This window comes from Mauremys reevesii, linkage group 6 (assembly GCF_016161935.1).
Source record: "Mauremys reevesii isolate NIE-2019 linkage group 6, ASM1616193v1, whole genome shotgun sequence".
NCBI classification, from domain to species: Eukaryota; Metazoa; Chordata; order Testudines; family Geoemydidae; genus Mauremys; species Mauremys reevesii.
In genome coordinates, this window is record NC_052628.1 from 77,117,260 (window position 1) to 77,141,119 (window position 23,860).

The 23,860-nt window shown below is 41.0% G+C and overlaps 1 protein-coding gene across 9 annotated transcripts in view; it reads left to right on the plus strand.

Moving 5' to 3' along the window:
- The window catches only part of ADAMTS19 (ADAM metallopeptidase with thrombospondin type 1 motif 19), a 381,231-nt gene that overhangs the window by 208,523 nt on the left and 148,848 nt on the right, over positions 1-23,860 (plus strand). For all 9 annotated transcript variants that reach the window (XR_005600317.1, XM_039544208.1, XM_039544213.1 and 6 more), the window contains one exon: positions 17,738-17,781. Coding sequence is in view for 8 of the 9 variants with exons in the window: in XM_039544208.1 (XP_039400142.1) it covers positions 17,738-17,781 (44 nt within the window). In the remaining variant the exon portion in view is untranslated. The remainder of the gene's footprint in view (positions 1-17,737; positions 17,782-23,860) is intronic.

Genomic DNA, 23,860 nt, shown 5'->3' on the forward strand with positions numbered 1-23,860 from the left:
AGCCAAAAAAAGCAAACAAGATGTCAGATTACATAAGAAATAGGATGGCGAATAATACAGAAAAGTCAGTGGTGTCACCTTATCTACATTACTGATGCAGTATTGGTCACCCCACCTCAAGAGAGAGAGTGCAGAATTAGAGGGGGGTCAGAGAATGGTGACACAGATGATTGGGGGCTTGGAAAAACTCCCATGAGGAGACAGAGAAAGGTTTATAATTGTTTACCTTAGAAAGGAGAGGAGGCATGATAATAGTACATATAATAATGAATAGTATATAGCAGATTGGTTGGGAGCCTCTGTTCTCCCTGTTTCATAATACAAGAACAAGGAGACACATTCAATTAAATTTAAAAAGTGGCAAATTCAAAAACAATAAAAGGAAACATTCTTTTTTCACTCCACATGTAGTTAGACTGTGAACTCATCACCATGGGAAGTCACTGAGGCAAAGAATTTAGCAAGATTCAAAAAGGGATTGGACACTTTTATGGATAGCAAATTGATTTCAGTGGGAGTAAGGCGCTTGGGCATTCCTGGGTTGGTGTTTTTGTTGTTTGGTGTGTAGTTGCTGGTGAATATTTGCTTCAGGTTGGGGGGCTGTCTGTAACTGAGGACTGGCCTGTCTCCCAAGGTCTGTGAGACTGAGGGATTGTCCTTCAGGATAGGTTGTAGATTCTTGATGATGCGCTGGAGAGGTTTTAGTTGGGGGCTGTAGGTGACGGCTAGCGGCGTTCTGTTACTTTCTTTGTTGGGTCTGTCTTGTAGTAGGTGACTTCTGGGTACCCTTCTGGCTTTGTCAATCTGTTTCTTCACTTCACCAGGTGGGTATTGTAGTTTTAAGAACGCTTGATAGAGATCCTGTAGGTGTTTGTCTCTGTCTGAGGGATCGGAGCAAATGTGGTTGTATCTTATAGCTTGGCTGTAGACAATGGATCATGTGATGTGGTCTGGATGAAAGCTGGAGGCATGTAGGTAAGTATAGTGGTCAGTAGGTTTCCGGTATAGGGTGGTGTTTATGTGACCATCACTTATTAGAACTGTAGTGTCTAGGAAGTGGACCTCTTGCGTGGACTGGTCCAGGCTGAGGTTGATGGTGGAGTGGAAATTGTTGAAATCCTGGTGGAATTCCTCAATGGTCTCCTTCCCATGGATCCAGATGCTGAAGATATCATCAATGTAGCGCAAGTAGAGTAGGGGCATAAGGGGACGAGAGCTGAGGAAGCATTGTTCTAAGACAGCCATAAAAATGTTGGCACACTATGGGGCCATGTGGGTACCCATAGCAGTCCCACTGGCTTGAAGGTATAAATTGTCCCCAAATCTGAAATAGTTGTGAGTGAGGACAAAGTTACAAAGTTCAGCCACCAGGTTTACTATGATGGTATTGGGGATGCTATGACTAATTAGTAACACTTTATCTTCTCCTATGCTTTTGGTTATCTCATCATTGCTCCATTTTAATAGCACTCCAGATATTACCCCCTTCGTTTCAGTCAAATACTTTGGTAGCTGCCCACTTATTTTAACTTTTCTTAGTGTCTTAGGTTTTAGCAGTTTATCAGCTTGCTCTTTGTCTTCACACTGAACTAAAAGATCCCCATCTCACAATCTTCTGGCTCTTATTATATCCCTTATGCTTTTAAAAAAAAATCCAGTCAGCTACTTTCACAGGATTAATGTCACCTAATCTTATTTCTTTGGCTAGGGATCTTACAATTATAACATATTGGTTTATTATTTCCTGCCTCAGCTTTGCTTTTTTGCTGATGTTGTCATCATGATCATCTGCTTCTGCGTCTACTCTTTTTTTCTTTTTTGTTTCCTCCCTACTTTGTATTCATTCTCCTTCTCTAGTAGACTTTTTCTTCAGTTCCCAGAGTGACTTCATATGGGATCAGAAATCCTCCAGCCCAGAAGCTGCTCAGTCCAGCCTAGCAGGCCTTAACTGAGCCAGGTTCTCTCCTTTCCTTCCCCCTGTAGGACTGGCATTGGCTGCAGATATAGTGGAGCGGGGCTAGTGGGGCTCTCTTTAACCCCTTTTGTGGTGGTGTGAGGTTTCTCTGCTCCATCACATCCCCTTATTCAGAATAACATCTGTGACCGGGTGCCTGGATGGGCCAAACTGATAATGCCATACTCCAGACTGCAAGAATCCCCCAAACTGGTGGTTTATTCTATAATTAGATTCACCATGCCAGTAACAAAAAAGCTTCTGTAGCACCACACTGGTAAACAAGAAGCCAAACGTAGCCTCCTTTAGGCATTCCAGCCTCTGGCTCCCATCTAGCAAACAGATCTAATATAGTGATAGGTTACTGAAAACCCTGTTCACCATACTTAAAGTTCTACCAATCCCAAAGGATCAGACACTTACCCTACTCTGCCCTACCCTCAGGTCAATCTATATTTCAGATCTTACTCAAATATCACACTCTCAGCCAATCCTTAGTAAACTATAAAGATTTATTAATAAAAGAAAAGAAGAGAGTTATTGAATGGTTAAGGAATCATAGACATACACATTATGTTCAGTGTTCATAGCTCAGGATCATAGCAGTGATGTTATGGCTTGTAAAAGTCTCCTAGGAATTATCCCAACAGGTCAGAATCCAAAGGCAGCTTAGATGTAAAGTCTGATGTCGTCTTTTCCATGTATTTTCCAGGGTTGTCCAAGTAACTACTTTGAAGATCTCAGTCCCATCGCTTAAACTTTCCCTGTTTAAAGTTCAGCAGACTACAGATGCTGGATCAGGCCCGATGTTTCACTTTTGAAGTTGAAGCGCTGTTAAGTGTTTTGTGCACGGCATGTGACTGAGGATTCTTTTTTGCTGAGCACACACTCTCCCATCATTTTGAAGTTAACATTCTATTTACTATGCATACACAGGTAATCCAATTACACCAATTAACATAAGGCAGCTGCCAGTCATACATTATAACAGAGATCGATAAGCTGAAGACGATGTAGATCAGTGGTGGGCAACCTGCGGCCACCCACCACTGATGTAGATAATATTATTAGTTTCCTGCAGTATGTCACATCTTTGATCTCAAGGTTAACTGAACACAGTCACATACATAATGTAAGGCAATTAAGAAATTAAAAGGATTTAATATTTACAAGCTAATTTGGTTACTGTGATAAACTTTTTAACAGGCAAACAGAGATAAATACACTTAGCAACTTGTTTCGTGGAAATTTAGCAACAGCACTGCTCAGATATCCTGAATCTGTTTCCCTTTTCTGAAGCTACACGAGCAACTCTGATAGCTTTGGCTACAGGTTTCCCCACTCCCTGACCTTGCACATCTTATCCTAATTTCAATAGATTACACTTAACAGGAAGTGGCCTGTTATCAGAATTGCTGTTAATTGCAAACAATCCCATCCCGTTAATATGGATGTTAATGGAATTTGGATATCGGCAAAAGGCATGCTGCTTTTTAGTAACTTTTTTTGGAGGGAGAGGTCCTACATATAATCAATTTCCTGGCTCTGGCCATGCACAGATGAGCACCTCTGCTGTGTTCCGTGATTTTGAAATGACATATCTCTTGCCAATAAAGTTTGGATTCTGGATGCCCTACTTGAGCTTGGTGCTAAGCAAGTGCGAGTAGCCAAGAAGTTTGGTATCTCAAAATCACTTATTTCATTTAATTCGTTTTATGGGAGCATGGGAACACAATAGTGTTGTTCCATTCCATTGACACTTGAGCTTAGGAGTACAAGTATCAATGCAATGGAAAGCAGGCAGATGCTGGTGAAGCTCTGTGGCTCTGGTTCCAGCATAAGCTTGGCCAAGGTACTCAACTCTCTGGGCCAATGCTGAAACAGAAAGTGAGTCAGCTGGAGGCAGAGTAGGGGAAGGAGTTCATCCCTTCAGATGGCTGTCTCAGTTTGTGGAAAGCCTGGCACATCGCTCATCAAAGGAGGAAGGCAAGAAACAGGATGCTAACTTTCTGACAACTACTAAATGGAGGGTGGACACCTTACCAACATTCTAGAGGAGTTCCAGCCATTTGACATCCTCAGTGCTGATAAGACCGCTTTCTTCTACCAGGGCTTGGCATGCTGAAGCCTTGGCATGCTGAAAGGAAGATTTGCAGGAGGGGAAAAAAGACATGGACCATATCACATTGCTGTGTTGTGCAAACCTGGGTGAGACAGAGAAACAGACTCTTATGGTGATCAGAAAGAGCAAGTGCCTTCATTTCCTGAAGGACCACTCAGAGCTGCCCAGGATCTACAGAAGCTCAGCGAATGCCTGGATAACCAGTTTGTTGTTTAAAGAGTGGCTACAGATCTGGAACAGGGAGCAGTGTCTATCAGACTGCTATGTGTGCCTGCTGATTGACAATTATCCAGCTCATTCAGCTAATCTAGAGCTATCACACATTGTTTAAATTCTTGCCTCCTAACATAACCTCAGTCACGCAGCCGATGGACATAGGTGTCACCAAAAACTTCAAAGTTCACTACTGTGCTTGTCTTAAAACTCTCTTCATGCTGACCCACACTTATGAACAGTGGATGTTGTTAAACAACAACTCTGATGCACGTGATCTTGCTAGGGAGTCATGGGCTGCTGATCTTCAGAAGACTTTTGGATACTCCTTCAAAAAGAGGGGGTTTGCATCAACAGCAAAAAATGCTGGCCTGGTGGACACCAATGTGCTGGCTGATGTTTCAGTTCCTGAAAACCTAAGAGCAGAGGAATTTGAGGTCATTGTTGAATTTGACAGTCATTTGCAGGTGGAAGGTGTGCTCACTGACACAGAACTTTTGGAAACAGTAGTGTCTGTAAAGCACCCACAGGCCTCTCTTGACCCACAAGAAGATAGTGCATTGGGACAACAAACTCAAAGAGCCTTTGCTTGTGGACATTTTCCACAGGATATCCCAGAATTGTGGGATAGAACTGTGAGAACAGTTACGAAGCTGCTTGCAAAATGAAAAAGATTTACAGGGGGAGATGGAAAACTGTAAAAAAATGGGTGTAGGACAAATGTTTTTAGAAAACCTTTTTTTTTCCTTTGGTGCTTTTAAAAAGCTTTTATTTTATAGAATTCTGTGCTACTGTACTCTTGGTGACACACAACAAGATGAAAATTCCTAAATTTGCTCCAAGTCCTGTTGTTACCCCGGGGTTCTTTCAACCCAAAGCTCTTGGTAACTTTACTCTGTGCGAGGAGGTGTCAGGAAATAAATCAGGGGAGACACGGCCGTCCGACCGATAGATGGCTGGCACAAACAGGACAACACAAGAGTGCTTTCACTTAAAGCTAAACTTTACTTAGTCTCAAGCACTTACACATGTCCGCAACAAGTTAGTAAAACACCCCCAACCCTTGATAATTACCAAAGCTGAGTGTGGCTTTCGAGTGACACAACGGCAGCCCATCTGCCGCTGGAGAACAGAAGATACATCCAGAGGGAGAGGCCATACTAGTCCCACCTGTCTCAAGCTTTCTCCCTTTATTTATACATTAGTAATTAAAGAAACCTTGTTAAGTAAGCAGTTTCAAGCAAGAAGTTCCTTCTGATTATTGATTAACCAGGTGTGGGTTTTTCCAGAACTTGCAGCCTTGAGACCTCAATAGACATTCCTGGGGCACATCATACTCTTTGAAAATGCATGTATCAGCAATTTTAACTCAATTCTTATCAGGAAGGAGGCGGGGTCAAGCTGCCCTTTCAGTGGCACCCAAAACCCCCTCCCCTCCTGCCTTGGTCAAGCTGAGACTTGCTTTTAACAGCTTGCTGACTAGGCTGTCTTTAACAATAAGCCATAGTGGTTTCAGGCACTTTACTGCTTTGCCAAAGTCTCCCCATACACTGTGGTATACTATACAGTGTATCCATTTGTGTGTCATGTTTGGTTGGGTTTTTTTTAGCGCATTGCATTGAACTGAAAGTTAACAATTTCACTTTGCAGTGTATTGTTGTTCCATTCTCCTATTTCTATGCATCCCCCTGAAAACAGTGCCTTCTGCTTACTGGCAACAGCTGGAAAATAGCAACTTTTTGCTAGGAACTGAGAGGTTGCTCATAAGCAGAATCTACTGCATTCTACTAGTAAAAAGAGGTCATGGAGAGAGCTGGGAAAGTGGGAGAAATTGAAGCCAAAGCTGCCAGAAACCTGACCCTTGTAGCTTAGCTACATACTACTCTCATCCAAACTTCTCCATACTAAACTCATCCTCCAAACCTATCCCCACTCTTGTTTTGTGGGCCATTTAGATTAGTTCTCTAGGTCAGGGACTGTTTTCATTGTTAAATGTTTGTACATTGCCTAACACAATGATGCTTGATTGGGGTTCCTATTACTACAGTGATACTAATAAGACTACATCTAAGAAGCTTCCAAAAACTCATCACAAAGCATCCCCAGTCTGACAGATCTAAGGAAGCCTATCAGACTGAGACTCAGAGTTTAACAACTGTGAATGTGTTGGCAGGGCATGGGACTAGATGATGAAGGGAAGGCACAAGTAATGGGGAAGTATGAATGGGGAGGGGGCATGGAGAGTTGACAGGCATAGATAAATAGGGAAGCACAGTAGTTGGTAGCAGGGCTGACAAACAGAACTAGAGAGCAGGGCTGAAGAGCAAAGCTTGTTGCAAATGCTTCAAGAGTTAATTAGCAACTTTATGATAGCTTTAAAAAGAACATGTTGGACAGCCCCAGTGGCCTCTGACAGACCTCTCTTCCCTATCATATTCTTGGAGGCAACCAGCAGTATTAATGTTTCCAGTGGGAACTGGGGAGAACTTCTGGAGATCAGTCTGCCCATGCCACACAGCCCAAGTCACTTTGAAACATAAACTTTCACTGGACTAACTCCTCCCCTCAATATGGGCCTCACCCCTGGGCCGTGGACTCCTTCATGTTTATGGCAGCAAAAGCTGCCATCATTGCCAGCAGCAGCTTTAGCAGGAGGCAGGGACAAACAGGCTCGTGTAGTGTATTGCCTACAGTAGCTGTGTTTGACCCAGAACTAGCTGCATTTCATTGGTGGGTGAAGTGACTTCTGTTGTATTTTTAGATTGTAAAATGCTTCTATCAGATAATCCTGTTTAAGTCTTGATTTTCTGATTTTCTTTTTAATAATAATTTGCTTAGTTCATACCGCTTTTTACCTGTGAATTACAAAGTATTTTTTGTAGAAGGGTAAATATCATTATCCCGTTGGGGAAACTGAGGCATAAAGAGGCAAAGTTACTCATATGAGGTCATACAATAGGTCAGTGTCTGAGCCAAGAATTAGAGCCTAGACCTTCTGAGTACCATTCTACCAGTACTAGTCATTGGACCATACTACCTCTCATCTCAGGACTGCTTTAGCTTTTAATAGATTATACCAGCATGGCTTTCTGACTGTGGGAATGTTTTGCTAATCCAGACTCCCTCTGCACATCGTCAAGGTTTATGGTATTGTTAACCCCATGTGTGGCCAGTTCAAAGAGTTTAATTCTGTTTTACAAACGCAGAACAGGCTCCCTTGTCATAACTTACAAACAGCCTTGGACAGTAGACCTGCTTTACTGAGAGAAATAATATTTAGACAGATGAACACCAATTGTTTACTCAGTATTCTTTAAGTAGAAACCAAGTATTTTAGCTTATTTAACCCTTTCTGTAGCAGGCCTTTTAAAAGTTGGCCCTTTCCTTTCTATAGCATGAAAATGGAGCAGCAGAACACAGAGTTTTGGAATGGGGACATAATGCTCTTCACAGGTCAATGAACTCTGTGTATTCTGAGACACAAAAGGACTTAAAAATAAATACCGAGCATCAGATTTCTAGTGAGACTTTGTAATGGATTTAATGTTTCACAGAAATGTGTATTTCTCACTTTTCATGGTTTCTAGATTTTTTGACTCAATAATCAGTCAATCTAGCTTTTTTCCATGACAAAGGTTTCTGTATGAAACTATATACCAAACTTTTCTACCACACTTTTATCTTCTACACTGGCAAAATAGGCTGTAGTGTTCACAACAGATGTGTTGTCAAATGGATTAGTTTCCTTTAATTTAGAATAGTCCTACTTGAGTGCTTGATTTTTGTCTGGTTTTATTTTCCTAGTGGTAGGCTTATTCTGATGAAACAATTACATGTTTAATGTAAGGTGCCATAGAAGGAAAGAAGAGAGAGAACAAGTTTGTTGAAAGGGGGATTTAAAAAAAAATTAGATGAGAATGGGGCTTTATTATAAGGAGAGGTTAGGAATTAAGGGAGAAATTGCTTTAATGTCACTCTTGTTAAAACAATCTGATGTGCACTTAATAATTAACACTTATCACTTTAAAGATTTTTATATATAGAAATATTTTTCTCTTTGAAGAAACCCACATTGATGTAACAAGGTCCACCATGTTATTTAAGTCTTGCAGTGCGGCTGTACTGAGAGAACCCAGGGACAGTGGCTGTTTAGGGGGCATTATCATCATGTCTCCCTCCTTGCCCAGCATAAGCTGACATGGAAGGTGGAATTGAAGGCAGGACAGAAGAATGCCCATGGGATCCACAGTTACTATCTGTACGCCTGGAATTTTATGTGGCCCCAACACTGAGGTATCTGAATACCTCTCAAGTACCTTCCAAAAGTGGAGATAACGTCCCTAACATATCATACAAATGATGTACCATGTTTAGCTGCTGGTTCAATGCACAGCTTGCTGTAGTGCAGTGCAATGTACTTTGATGTGTATGAACATGTATTAGAACAGCTTCTGTATACACACAGACAGAAAAACTGTTAAATAAAAAAAAGTACGGTTGCCTACTAATATTGTTCACTTAATTTTGTTCACTTAATTCGGGGGGTGCCGCTGAAGAAGGACCCTCCGCCGAAATTCCGCAGGCGACAGCAGCAGTCATTGAGCTGCTCAATTGCTTGCCGCTGTTTTCCGTGGCACGTCGGCAGAAGGTCCTTGTTTGGCGGCGCGACGGGAGTGGAACCGAACACTCCCGTGCGCCCTGTGGGGAGTGCACAAAATGCCACCCCTCGAATCCTGGCGCCCTAGGCGACTGCCTAGGGTTGCCTAATGGAAGTGCCAGCCCTGCTCTTAGCTACAACATCGCCTGGGGAGCTCATGTTCAATTGGTTATCTTCCATTACTCCTAAGTCCTTTTCTGTGTGACTACATTCCAGGATATGGTCTACCAGTTTTTATGACCTGTATATGTTGTTTCTAAATGTATGACCTTGCATTTGACTGTATTAAAATGGATGATGTTTGAAAGAATCCATCTCACAAAGTGATCCAGATCAGTCTATATAATTGACTTCTCCCCACCATTATTTACCACTCCACCAACTTTTGTGTCATCTGCAAATTCTAACTGCAATGATTTTATATTTCTTCTTGAGTGCTTCTTCCTGTGTAGTGTGCTTCAGGTTATGCATGTGTCCCAAGCACCAGGACCAGAGAACTTTTTCCTAGGGGAGTCCATTTGGTCTGTGCATGATTTCTTTTCATGCTCTGCACCGACAGCATAAAGGGGGCTGCTGAACTTTATTTAGTTCCTTCTTACTGCTCATGGTCTAAGATGGAGCTTTAGTTTTCCTGTAAATAGTTCTTTAAAAAAGTTAGTCTAAGTTGTTTTAGTCTAGTTAGTTAGGAAGATTGTTGGGGCATGTTTCCCTAAATTTTGGGACCTCCCCCCCTTGGGTAGGGGATGATTGCAGTACCAACCCATCCCTAGTTCCTCTATTGGTAGGCAGGGAGAACATGCCAAGAATCCCAGGCTTCAGGAATAGTCAACTTACCAAAACCTTTCCTGGTAACAGATGATCACAATACCTGTTTGTACTGCCTGGTGGAAATAATGTCCTGTCCCTCTGCAGGTCATTCCTGAGAAGGACAAAACAGTCAAAGGAGTTTGGAGTTTGAAGATTCCTCATGGAGAGGTCCATGAGTGCAGGGACGGATTCTGACCGGGGAGACTCCCCTCCCAAAATATGTCAGATTGAAGAAAATAGGAGCATCCAGGGGCGGCTCCAGACCTCAGCACGCCAAGCGCATGCTTGGGGCAGCAAGCCGTGGGGGGCGCTCTGCCGGCGCCACGGGGGGCGGCAGGCAGGCTGCCCTCGGCGGCTTGCCTGCGGAGGGTCCGCTGGTCCTGTGGCTTCGGCGGACCTCCCGCAGGCATGCCGAAGCCGCGGGACCAGCGGACCCTCCGCAGGCAAGCCGCGGAAGGCAGCCTGCCTGCCGTGCTTGGGGCAGCAAAATTCCTAGAGCCGCCCCTGGGAGCATCTCTTATAGTGCTTCTCTGGCTGATTCCGCAGTCCTTCCCTCCCACCTCCATGCCTACCCCCCCATTGGCACCAGAGACTTAGGTAAGCCAAAGCAAACAGGGAAGGGAGAGACAAGCACCCCCCATAAGGACACGAGGGAAAGTTCCTCATCCAATTCCTCTAACAAGAGGCAAAAGTCTCCCATCCTGTACCAAGCCAGAAGATACCACTTGCTCTGGAACAGAACTGTCTGGTTCCAGGAGGGACTGGAATGAGACTTCATCACTTTCTAGTACTGGGTGGTACTTTGGCACCACCACCAACTGTATCTGAATCAGCACAGCACCGATGACCCAAGTTACAGAAATTAAAATTGTTTCCAGCCCACTTCTCAGCACTGGGCAACCTAATCATGCTTTTTAACCAGAATCACTGATATTCTCTACATTCCCAGTGCTAGTACCAGGATATCTCCCCTTGGTACCCCGCACTGTTCTCATCTTCAAGCCAGGGTAGAACTAAATTGTCACCGGTATGGTTGATGAGTAGAGTCTGGTACTGAGAGCTCCTCTGTTAGAGTTGGGCTCAGAGTTATTGGAGTCAGGAGGAGGATATGGGGGACTCTCATCTCCGGAGTGGAGATTGAGCCCAGTCAGGGAGTTGGAAGTGGCCAGGGTGTCCTAGTATTCCCTTTATACGTACTGATACCCATCACCCTGGGTCCCCACGCCAAGGGGGAAGTTCCACACAAAGTACTTGACCATTGAGCAGGGGAACCTCAGAGGTGTACATTTCCCAAGGAGGAGGAACAGCTACCACAGCCTCCCCAAGAGTTTCCACAAAAGCATCCAAGAGGAGAAGACCAGCCAGAATGCTGGTGACCTTCTCCTTCTCTTTGGACAATGCTGGGATTCCAGCTTCCTGTCATATCCAGATGAACCTAAGTCCTTTCAGGACTTCTTTAAAAGGATAACAGACACTCTACAAATTTCCCTGGAGAAGATCCTGAAAACCCCTCACAGACAGCTGGACATCCTGCACAGCTCCAGATCAAGTAAAATGGTGCTCACTATAAATGAAGCCATTGTCAAACTTGTCACTTTGGCAGATGACTATCACAGTTCTACCAGCATCATAATGGGCTGAAATGAAGTGAAAGGGTCAGAATACTCGATTCTTACCTACCCCCAACTCACTAGTGGTGATGGAGCACAGCAGGCAGAGACAAGCCATGTCTACACCTCATGAGAAGGCTAAGAGAATAGACCTCTTTGGAGGAAGACGTCAGACTCCTTGATCTCCAGTTTCAAACTGTCGTTCATTGATGACCAAATATGATTTCTGAATGGATAAGGTATTAAAGAGACTGTACCTAAAGTTTATCCCCAAAGTGTAGTGATCGACTTTCAAATCAACCAAAGTATCCACTTACCTGTGTTCTACCTAAAGCCACACACCAGGAGGGAAGAGGTGACATGGCACTCTCTATAAGTGCGTAGGCTCTTGCCCTCTGGCTCTACCAACAGAAGATTAAATCATTCAGAAGGCTCATAGACCTGCAGTAAATCTCCCAAACTACAGTAAATGAGTCGTTTGTTTACTCCAATGCAATTGATATCCTCTGGAATGGACCTTCAGTTCACGTTAAAATAAGTGAAGTGGACAGTATGCTTAGAAAGTGTTATGTGGTTCAACAGCCTGTATTGGTGTGTTTTTCAAAAGGTTTTGTTGCCTAAATGTAGACGGAAAGAATAGAATATTTGAAACTTTGTCACCAGTCATCCACAAAGATCCAAAATAGTGGCATTTGCTAGTACAGTGAAAATATTTGCCACGAGGGGGTCTATTAATCGTAATTGTCGCTAAAAAGGGCCATGTGACTTGTGAAAACATTTTGCTTGGACAATTGTCCCATAGGTCCTAACACCTGAAATCAACATGGACAAAAAGAATTAGTAGTGGCCAGGGCCGGCTCCAGACCCCAGCGCGCCAAGCGTGCACTTGGGGAGGCATTTTGCCGGGAGGGCGGCAGGCAGCTCTGGCGGGCCTCCCGCAGGCATGACTGTGGAGGGTCCGCTGGTCCCGCAGCTCCGGTGGACCTCCCGCAGAAATGCCTGCGGAGGGTCCACTGGTCCCGCGGCTCCGGTGGAGCATCCGCGGGCATGCCTGCGGGAGGTCCACCAGAGCCGCGGGACCAGCGGACCCTCCGCAGGCACGTCTGCAGGAGGTCCCCCTGAGCCGCGGGACCGGCGACCGCCAGAGCGCGCCCCGCGGCGCGCTGCCCTGCTTGGGGTGGCAGAATTCCTAGAGCTACCCCTGGTAGTGGCACTAGGTTTCCTTTCATAAAGAACCCAGTCCAATGTATGTTCTTACAATTTTGCATAGCTTGAAACATTAGAAGTTAAGAGAATTGAAAATAAGAGATGATTTGGAAGTTTTATTTTGTTTTGAAGATTTTTTTTCTTGTTTTTTTCTTGTGTAAATTTTGTTAGGAAACTGTCAACCAGTTTGAATTTAGACATAATAACTGCACTTTTGTTGACAAGTCTGCTTACAGCACAAAAGTTCAATACATCTAAAAATGGCAGCTTGGCACAAAACTATCTATGGAGATTAGATTTGAGGGTTTTTATACATTTTTCCTCTGCTGCGGTTCCCCATCCTCTTCTATGCATCCCTGCTATGTTTCAAACTGCTGTTGTTTTATATGTATATTTTTTTAAAACAAAAGATTCCAGTATAATGGGAGGCTTTAACTTTGGAAATGGGATATTTAATCTTTGCATTGCCCCAACGACCTTCTATAATGCTATATTTAATGGGTTTAAAAGTTTACAAGTTAAGTATAATGTATTAAAATGACAGACTAGTAGTTGCCTGCTCCTGCCTAAGCTTCTTTTCTCCCATTAGTCACCTTATTTAAGCTTGAAAATCTGTCATAAATCTCATAAAAGTTCCACTGTACTCCCACTTGAACAAAAGACCATTCTTCCCTCCATATGCATACTTAATCATCAGTAGCATTAATGGAAATTGCATGCTTGGTACAGATAGGAGAAGAGACTTGAGTGGGACTTTATTGTTGTTTCCAGTCTTTAAATGTTCGATTGCTCTTTAAATTAGGCAAAACATATCATCATTATCAGACATGAATTCAAGTGGGAATGTAAGTTGAAGAATGAAGTGGTGGTGTTTAAATGATAAAAACTGAATTTTTAGAAGGCAAAACATGCACATTAAATCTCCCTTTCCTTGAGGCATGATATTGCTCTAGGATTAGAGTCTTGAGTGATAAACTTCACATGAGGTGACTTATTTACTTAGATAATTGTGGGGTGATGCTTTAAAAAGTTATATATTAAATAAGCAGAATTTCACTAATATCTCTGAATGTTTTTTAATGTCATAACTGTTTTTATGTGGATTTTAAAAATAGACTTGCTATTTGATAAACATGGTCAATTAGTGATCATTTTGTTCAACTTTATTACAGAGTAATTTTTGCAGCTCAGGTAATTTTTATCCCCCTATCAATATGAGCATTTTATTTTTATTTATTTGTAATATGCCCCCCAAGATTTTTGTGCACATCTTATGTATGCGGACACTAGCCCTCTGATGTATTATATCTAAGGAAGAACAGAGAAAGAAAAGCAAGCAAATCATATTAATGATTGTACCTTTCGCTGGACCTCCCGGTGCATTTTGTATGATTTATTTATACCATAAGATATTTGGCACAGGGATCATGTCATCTCTTGTGTTTTTTGCTTGAGCATGCTGGCATGTAACAAATGGGGGTGGGGGAGAATCCTTACATATTCTATACAAGTAAACATGTTTCAATGATGACAACACACATATGGAGAACACAGATACATTCTTTGTAGAAGTATCCTACAGGAATCAGAAAACAACTGCTGAATGAGTCATTTATAGGTATATCTAGACCATCATAAAACTTTACCAAGGGGCCTATTCTCAAATGTAATGCATCCTCATTCTTGAAAATTAAAGGATGTGTTACATTTTTTCAATTTTAGGTAGGACTCAAGAGCTATTTATTTCCATATTGCCAGGACATAACAGATGTATTTCCCCATACTCCCATAGTGAAATTCTGGGATGCATAGTTCAGACAGAAAGGGAAAAGAATCACTGTTCATATGTGAAAATAAATGTATACAATAAACAAAAGGCTCTTATACATTGGCAAATTTAAAATTTTGTAATTGTCTATTACATTCAAGGATCTGTTCTCCCTTTTTTCCTGCTTGCAACACCAATTAATAGTAGTGGTTGGGAAGGAGGTATGGTGATAGCAAGGGAATAGGTGCTTAGGTCCTCAGACTGTTGATACACATGCACACAAGACTGAACATAGGTACTATATTTCTTATGGTTTTGCCATGTTGCTTAACAGCGCAATAGGTCCCTTGAGTGACATAGCATAAGACAAAGAATTATAGTACAACCCAGTGCATTAATATGATCTATTGCAGGTTAGAAAAAATAAAAGAATCCCCTGCATCTGATTAGTTTCCTCTTCACCATTTTTGGCTCCAAGCCCAAGGTTCATCTAAGTGGGTTCCTAGATTATGCTAGGGGGTCTGTATTCCTTTGTGTTTTTCTCTTCTATTTTTTGTTTTTCTATTCATAAATTATCCAGAAGAAAATGACTGGAGAACTCAAAGGCATTCATTTACTGCTTTCTTTCCCTTGTGGCATTGCTTTGATCAAGTGTCTGAAGTTCACCAGCCTGTACAGCTAGTCTCTCGAGGCTGCTCTTGCACCCAAATCACCTACATGAGAGTGGGCTTCACTATAAAAAATATTTGTATTTTAAAGTGTTTTTTTGTGTTTTTTTTTAATCCAGTACTATTACATAGAATCATAGAATATCAGGGTTGGAAGGGACCTCAGGAGATCATCTAGTCCAACCCCCTGCTCAAAGCAGGACCAATCCCATGCACTTAGTTTACAGTAGTTGCTTTCGTAAAAATGTTGTAGCTCTGTTGTCTTCCTCTCTCATCCCAAAAAATACTCTTGCACGCACTAGCAATTATCTGATCATTGAAAAAATATTTAGACAGGTTGTGAGGTAATAGTTGGAAAAAAATTCTGTTTGCCTAATGGATTACCTGGTGGACTTTCATAATAAACTAACATTGTATTGTAGAAATGGACAATGGAAGACAATACAGCTTGATTGCCACACTCAGCTGCAAAGTTAGGGCTTTTGCATAATAATGAAAGATTAAACATTTTGTTGGAATGTGAGGACATAGGGATTATATCTATAGGGTCATTTTTCAGGATAAGTAAATATCAATAGGGTAGGAAAAGGGTTCATATAACAATTGTTGATTAGTTCATATGAATAAATGAATAGATTAAAACTTTATAAATGTACAGACTCAAGGGCCTTTTTCACAGAAACTATTTAGTAGCCTGAATTGCTGTTGGAACCAGTCATGCTGCACATGCACTATGCAGAAATGTTCACTGAGTAGTTCAAGAGTTACCCAACTCACATTGGTATGGCAATATATACCTACACACAATGAGTATTAAAATAATATGAGGCATCTCTGGCCTAAGCAGCCCATTCAAAAGTATAGAGGAGTATTACCCATGGTATAACACATGTAACTGTATGTGTATATATGAAATGTTTTGAAATGTTCCCCTCTCGTCTAAATTTCCTTTAAAAACAACAGGTTGGCATCAGTTAGCTTTAAAATCAACATCCCTTTCATCAACCTACCTGTAAATACTAATATCTTATTAATAAGATGCCAAACTCTGCCATTGGATGTTTGTCCATTTTTCTAGCCATTTCTCTTTAAGAACAAGTAAAATAGATGTGATCGTGTCAGACTAGTTTATCAACATGGGAGTAAAAAGCTTGTCTGAATTGGAACAAATAAACACTGATATTTATAGAAATACGTGTATAAAAACTGGATATATAGTAGCCAGCTATGTCAGCCTTACTACAGGGAAGCTACACAAGACTCGAACTGCAAGCTTTCTATTATTTTAGAATAAGATGCACTGGCAGAGAATCTTTTCCAGCATATGTCCAGATTATGCTTCATTTTAGGCACAAATACCATCAATAATTCAATGCTTTTAACATTGATAAAACAAATATTGCTTTGGGTTGTAATCTTAAGCATTACTGATTTTTTTTCTTAAAAGGAAAAATAAGAGAATTAGAGTTTGGTAAAGCTGGCTCCACTGACTAGAAGTACATTTCAAGAGATCAGAGAATTGTGAAACAACCAAGAGTTATGACCCATGTAATTTAAATGTGAGGTACAGTAACTCCTCACTTAACGTTGTAGTTATGTTCCTGAAAAAGTGACTTTAAGCAAAACGATGTTAAGCTAATCCAATTTCCCCATAAGAATTAATGTAAATGGTGGGGTTAGGTTCCAGGGAATTTTTTTTCACCAGACAAAAAACTATATATTATATAGATATATACACGGTATACGTTTTAAAGAAACAGTTTGATACTGTTCACGGTGATGATGATTGTGAAGCTTGGTTGAGGTGGTGAAGTTAGAGGGTGCAAGAGGGAGGGATATTTCCCAGGGAATGCCTTGCTGCTAAATGATGAACTAACACTCAGCTGAGCCCTCAAGGGTTAACACATTGTTAATGTAGTCTCTCTCACAAGGCAGCACAAACACGAGGGAAGGGAGACATCATAGCCGTCAGAGACAGACACACATCTTGTGTGTGTGGGAGAGAGAAAGATGCACACTGCCCCTTTAAGTAAGATGACCCACTCTTAAGTGCATTGTCTTTTTAAGTAGATCAGGAAGTTGAGACAGCAGCTGCTGCCCCAAGCTCTCTCTGTCTCTCTCCGTCTGTGTCCCCTCCCTGCTCTATATGGAGAAGGGGTAAGCGGTGTGCAGAAGTAAGGGGAGGGGAACACCCTGACAGTCCCCCTCTGCACAGCAAGCAGGAGTTTCTGGGAGCAGCTCCAAGGCAGAGGGCAGGAGCAGCACATGGCAGTGGGGAGAGGGACAGCTGAACTGCCAGCTATTGATAGCCTGCTGGGCGGCTGCAGCACAGGGAACTTAGGAGAGCAGGGAGCTGATAGGGGGGCTGCCAGTCCAACCTGGTTCCAAGCCCCCATCAGCTGGCTGCAATGGGCTGGTCTTCCTGCAAGCAGTGGACAAAGCAGGCGGCTGCCAAACGACGTTAGAAGGGAGCATTGCACATTTTTAAAATAGCATGTTCCCTAATTGATCAGCAGTGTAACAACGAAACACCGTTAACTGGGACGACTTTAAGTGAGGAGTTACTATACATTTTTGTCACCTGATTAACCCTAAATCGACTCTGTGGATAAACTAATATTAAAGTGTTCTCGTTAATCCCAGCATTTTCTTCACTATGCTCCTTGTTGAGATAATGGAGACAGTATGGCTTGCTTAAAATTTGTCTTTTTTTCCCCCTCGCCCAATTCTAGGAAGGATTTCTGCGTACATAAAGATGAACCATGTGATACTGTTGGTAAGTAAATAAATGTAAAACATATATATTCTTATAAAGTCAGTGTTGTGTAAATATGTAATGTTGAGTGAACGCATCAACATTTGTGGATGAATATTTATGACTAGTTAATACAAAAACTGTTTAAAATTGCTATGATAAACAGTCTGGATTTGTGCCTGTCATTAAGAAAACAATATAACAAAGTGAAAAAACGTTGACTTTCTAATCTTTTCATTTTAATAGATTCTTCAAACCATTTTTTCTTACTCCCTTGGAAGTTTAACACTTTCATATTGTGTTTCCAGTAAATTTGAATTAAGAACATTAAACTAAAATGGATGTTTATAATTTATTTAAAATGTAGCAGGTTTCTTTTTTTTCAGTTGAAAAGCCACTGTGTTAAAGACTGAGTCAACCCCAGAAGACAATATACTCCTATCCAAGCATATAGTGTTCAGTGTCCTGACCAAGGTCAGATTGTAACAAGCAGAACTTGAACTCAATTGACTCTTTTCCCACACCAGTGAGACAACCATTTTCATCACCAGCTTTGACAGGAGAAGTCTCTAGTGTGTACCAAGTACAAATTTACTGCAGTAGCTGATGGCACTGTCCATGCTAGTAGGACAGCTCTTCAGTACTAGCTCTGGTGGGAGAACTGAGGTGTGCCATGTTGGACATCAAGGTTACATAATGAGACTTAGTTTAAGTGGGCAAAGATTCATTACGGTCAGTGGAGTGATATCGGTTTTACCCCAGGTCAGAATTTGGCTCCTAGCACCCATAATGACAGTTCAAGTGTAGTCACAATTGTTCAGTATACAGATAGATTCAACAAAATTAAGACAGCACAGGTGGCTGTTTAACCACTTTGAATTTACAGAAAAGAAAAGTTTTGTAGGGTGTGACTTTGCCTATAAGGTACAGGATTAAGGAGTAGTAGGAACATTTTGCCTGATTCACAGCAGTAGCATTTAAAGATGTTCCTTATGACTTAGATTGTTTGTCATTGACTCTAGCGTTGTTCCTTACTGAGTTTTCATCCCAAAGATATGTGTCTATGTGGTAGAGTTGGATGGGGCACTTCAGTGCTGTAGTGTCTATCTTAGTGGTCAGGGACTGGTGGTGCTCTCTATTTCTTCCACTTGTTGGCCACTTAGTTGGGTAAGTTTTTTTTGTATAAGTACGTTTTTTGGAAGTTGGCAAGAGTTGATTCATGGTGCTTGTTTCTTCTTGCCTTGTGATGGGGGAACAGTTGTTTTCACCTGAAGGAGAAAGTTATCTGACCAGGAAGTCCTTACATTTCTTATATCTCCATCCAGGTTGAGGATCTTAGACCAGAGTACAGGCAGTGAGTCCGGGTCTGGAGACTACCCATGACAAATCTTAGATGGAGGGTTCAGATGGGAAGCTTAATGTTTTGCATCTGAGGCATAGTTTCCATGGATAGTGAAATCTCTCACTATGATGAGCCTTCTGAATTTAATTTTGCCATTCTGCCTGCATTTCTGTCAGGTCAGTTGGAAATCTTTTGGTATCTGGAGATCTGTAAATTACTAGGATGCTTGAAATAGTCTTGTGCCTGTATTTCACATATAAAGAAGATGTGCACAAAGCATTTTTTTCAATTAAGCTTTACCTTCATTTCAGCTCTGGAGAGAATAGAATGTCTATTTTGTTTCCAGATTTGTTGGCTCTGGGCCTGAGTCTGTGGTCTGTACAGTAGGTCAGCAAACCAGATGAGCTAGTACTGGACCTGCAGGGTCAATACACCAAATTTCTTGATGCAAACCAAGTGAGGCAATTAATTGGTGATAAATACATGGAAAGTTTAAAGTTTGTTGTCTATTGATGTAGAGTTGATCTATATAAAGATCCTTCTGATTTGGTACTGTAGGAGGTGACAGACTGTACCAGACTGACATTGGCTGATGTTTCTGAGGTTTATGTTGTCTTTTTAATTTGTATTGATAGGGGGGTGGTCTGCCCGATTGGCAGTACTGGTGAACTAATGCTGTGCTGAATACCTTGAGTGGCAAGAACGCTCAGCTTTCCAGGGGGGCTGAGTTAAGCCATATTGTGAAGTGATGGTGATATAGTTTTGCTTTAGAATAGTTCAAAATGGAATCCTGAGAGATTGGTAATCTTATTGCTGTAGGGAAGGGAAGAAACAAGGAGCCATTGAGCAGCTCAGGCCCTTTGTCCAGTTGTAACAATAGTGCCATTGTGGAGGACTGGTGAGGATAACAGGCAGAAGGAATGAAGCTTTGGGAGAGTCTTTAATTGGCATCTAGCTCATGGGCAGTGGCTCTTTTGATTCATTTCTGGGGTTGGGGCTACATGGAGTATCACAGCCTCAATTTCAGAATTTGAAAATCAGTAGGGAGGTGATGTCACAGTTTACTGAATATGTTCTTCAACTATTTCTGGGGCTGCTGCACTCCTACCTGGGAAAAAGGGGGAAGTTTAAAAAAATGGAACCTGTTATCCTCATGGTACAGGAGACAGGGTGGTCCATCCCCCGTTGTTCCAACTGTTGTCATGTGCCAAATGAATGCTTAGTTTCCAAAAGTGGCTCAGAATATGAAGTTTCCTTGTGATCTGAAATACTATTTGTTTTTATAAAATAAATCTGTTATTTCCCCCAGGCGGAGTATAGAGTACTGTGGGGCATAGCATGTAGTTAGAAGTACAGATTTCTTTCTAGCTAAAATCAGTGTTAATCTGTTAATTAGCCTTTGGAATGGTGCTGAAGACTAATTATAACTTTTTGCCCCTTTCTTGGAGGTTGGGACTATTGCCTCTACAGTGTACTACATCTCTGCCTGGCTAGGAGCAAGATCGTTACATCAATGTTATGAGGATTATAGAGCTAGATGTAAATCTTGGGGCAGGCAGCACCCTTAAGTGCACGAGTGTCTTAATTTAGCATCTTTGATTTTGCTTTTACTAGGTTCTGTAAACCACAAAGCTGATTTTAGGTTTAGATTAGATGGTGAGCAAAAGTTTGATAGAAGGTAAGCAAGAGAAGTTTGATCTTACAATAAATCTTCACATAACATGTTTATAGGCAAAAAGAGATGGTACATTCCAGGAATGCTTAACATGCTATAAATTACAGCATTTGCCAAAGGAAGTCAATGAAAAATGCTAATGTAATATCAGCTGAACAATTCCCAGCTGTCCAAAAATTACAAAAAATATGGACACATCAAAATACACATTTTTATCTTGTGTGGCAAGGAGAGTGATAAGGCAGCTCACTGTGAAACATTAATGTAACCATCCGTGTTATTCACCCTACATTCTTACAGGTTGTGTTTTTCATCATGATACCCAATAACAAAATGGAGAACATGAGAAAGGAACCTTGAAGGAGGATTATTAAAGGATGGGTTGTATTAACTGATGGGTATTGTCATGTCAGACTCTAATTCTTCCCAGTGATGGGCCCTAGACAGATAATTGTTGGATTTAGTGGTTATTCATTAAATGCTAATGAATAAACACTGCTCAAGATGTTATTTTAGGTTTGACATGAGTACATATTTACCTAGATGAATAAGTGCCAGTATTGAGTTATATAATCTAGATTTGAGTGTATTTGTATGGCAAGGAAACCAAAGTTTTAAGAGCCTCCTATCTTGTTTTGCACAAGGTTCTATGCTGAATGCTGCTTCTTGAAGTATTTTATTCATTGTGTCTTAGAAATATGGATTTTTTACAGTTTTTGTGTGATAATTTTACAATTTAAAGCTCTGTTTACTAATCCCTCTCCCCCCCAAAAAGTGCTTATGCAAAATTTATTGTCCGTCCTTGAAATATTGAATTATGCTTTAGATTCAGGAACAAATGGTCCACGTTTGTGGTATGGGTGCCCTGAATGTAACCCAAATCTCCAGGTGAAAATGTATATATGCATGGGGATAAAATTCAGTTCTATAGATATAGAGATATCATTTTAAGAGATTTGTGAAGCTTGGAATCTGAGATTTTAGAAAAAAAGAGGTGGAAGGAAGTAGTTTGTATTCTGTTGGACAACTTTGCAGTCAACCAAACCCCCCACTTTTTATTCTATAGTTTTGAAAAGTGAACTAAATGGTAAAAATATATTTTGTTTTGAAGGCTATGAAGGCTACTAAATTTCCTGAAATATTTTGCATTTTAAAATATAGATTTTTTTTTTATCTTCTGATTTTCAATTTTTTTTATGAAGGATTACACTATAGCTATAAGAGCTTGGAAAATTTTGCTGTAGCTAGTAGAGTCCTTGGGCCATGTTTTGATCATACATTGTGCAAATCCATAGTAATTCCAGTTACTTCCTTCTTGATTGAGTTCACTTTCCTATAAAACAATAGGGCTAGATCCTTGCATGGTGTAAAACAGCATAGATCCATTTACTTAAGTGTGTTGATTTCAATGTTGCCAACTCTCATGATTTTATCATGCGTCTTGCAATATTTGATGTCTTTCCTAAAGTCACAGCTGCTGGAATCAAGAGATTGTATGAGAAACTGATCTTTTTTAAAAAAAAAAAATGTTTCTAGCCCTTATGGTTGCAGAGGAAAGCTCAGAAACCTGATCCAAGTGTATCCTAAAGGCTCAAAAACAAGAAGGCAAATAAAAAGAACCAAACATTTATTATTTAAATCTCATTATTTTTAAGACAATTCATGATTTTTGGGGCAAAAGTATGCAAATTGAAAAACTACTTGCATACTCTACCGACGGGTGCTATAGAAAACCGGAGAGAGGCAGAGAGAGAACCGTTTTGTTTTGTTTTTTTCCTAGTTCTTGTCTGTTCTGGTAAGGGTTATTTGTAACAATAGTAGGTTCAAAATTTTCAGATGGAAATCATTTTTCCAGTTGTTTGTGTCCCTTTTAAAACAATATTACCAACTTGTTCTTCTACCAGCTGAAAACTGAATCTACCCCTTGTCCATAGAGGAGCCAGTGAAGGTAGTGGTTCCTTCCCTTTCCTGGCCAGGCTGTTCCTTGCTTCTAGGTTGGGCCCTATAAACGGCCATTTGTCTACTTCCCCTGTCTTGTCCTATTCTTTGCTGGGTCTTGCTGAAGGGCGTGTGTGTGGGAAAATTCCTTCCCCTTTTGCTACTCAGGTCTTCCTACCAGTCCCAGGGTCTCTTTCATTCTCCTTGGCTCCCTTAAGAGAGAGAGTGGGGGAACAGGGACACCTCTCAAGTCCATAGAGGGGCTTTGGTTAGGGGCCACTTCTCCCTTTCGCGGTCCACCATTTCTTCTCTTTCCCTGTCCCAAAGAGGCTGTTATTGAGTTGTGTAAGCAGGATGAGCATTTGAAAAAGATTTCTTTTTCTGTCCACTTCTTGTAGGTGTCTGTTCCTGCAAAAATACATTGTACAACTGATTCTTCATTTAAAAAGAATTGACACAAAAAAAATTACACTCATCAATATTCATGGGGAAAATACATTTTATGAACAATTAGACCATAAGAACATAAGAACGGCCATACCGGGTCAGACCAAAGGTCCATCTAGCCCAGTATCTGTCTACCGACAGTGGCCAATGCCAGGTGCCCCAGAGGGAGTGAACCTAACAGGCAATGATCAAGTGATCTCTCTCCTGCCATCCATCTCCATCCTCTGACGAACAGAGGCTAGGGACACCATTCTTACCCATCCTAGCTAATAGCCATTTATGGACTTAGCCAAAAAATAATATATGAAAACAACTATAGTATAGATAGAAATTACACTGATTAATAATGTTTCTAAATCAAATATTTGTGCATTATTAAATTTAAATAATAGTCCATGTCTTAGATTTTGGAATTATCTGGAGGGGAGCTAATTTTCAACTCAGACTTCTGGATTTTTTGTTAGACAGATCCAAATAAAGGTTAAAATCATCAAACAAAACTCCTAAAGTGGTAATTTAAAATTATTGTAACTTATACAGAGATTTAATTAACAAATCTAGTTGCTATTTCTAAGGAAAAATATTCTGTACTCAAAAAGTAAGTCTTGTAAATTTGGAGGAAACCACTGATCCAGGGGAACTGCAGGAATGATTGTGCACAAGTAGATACATGTACCATTTGCAGGTTGTTTTATGAA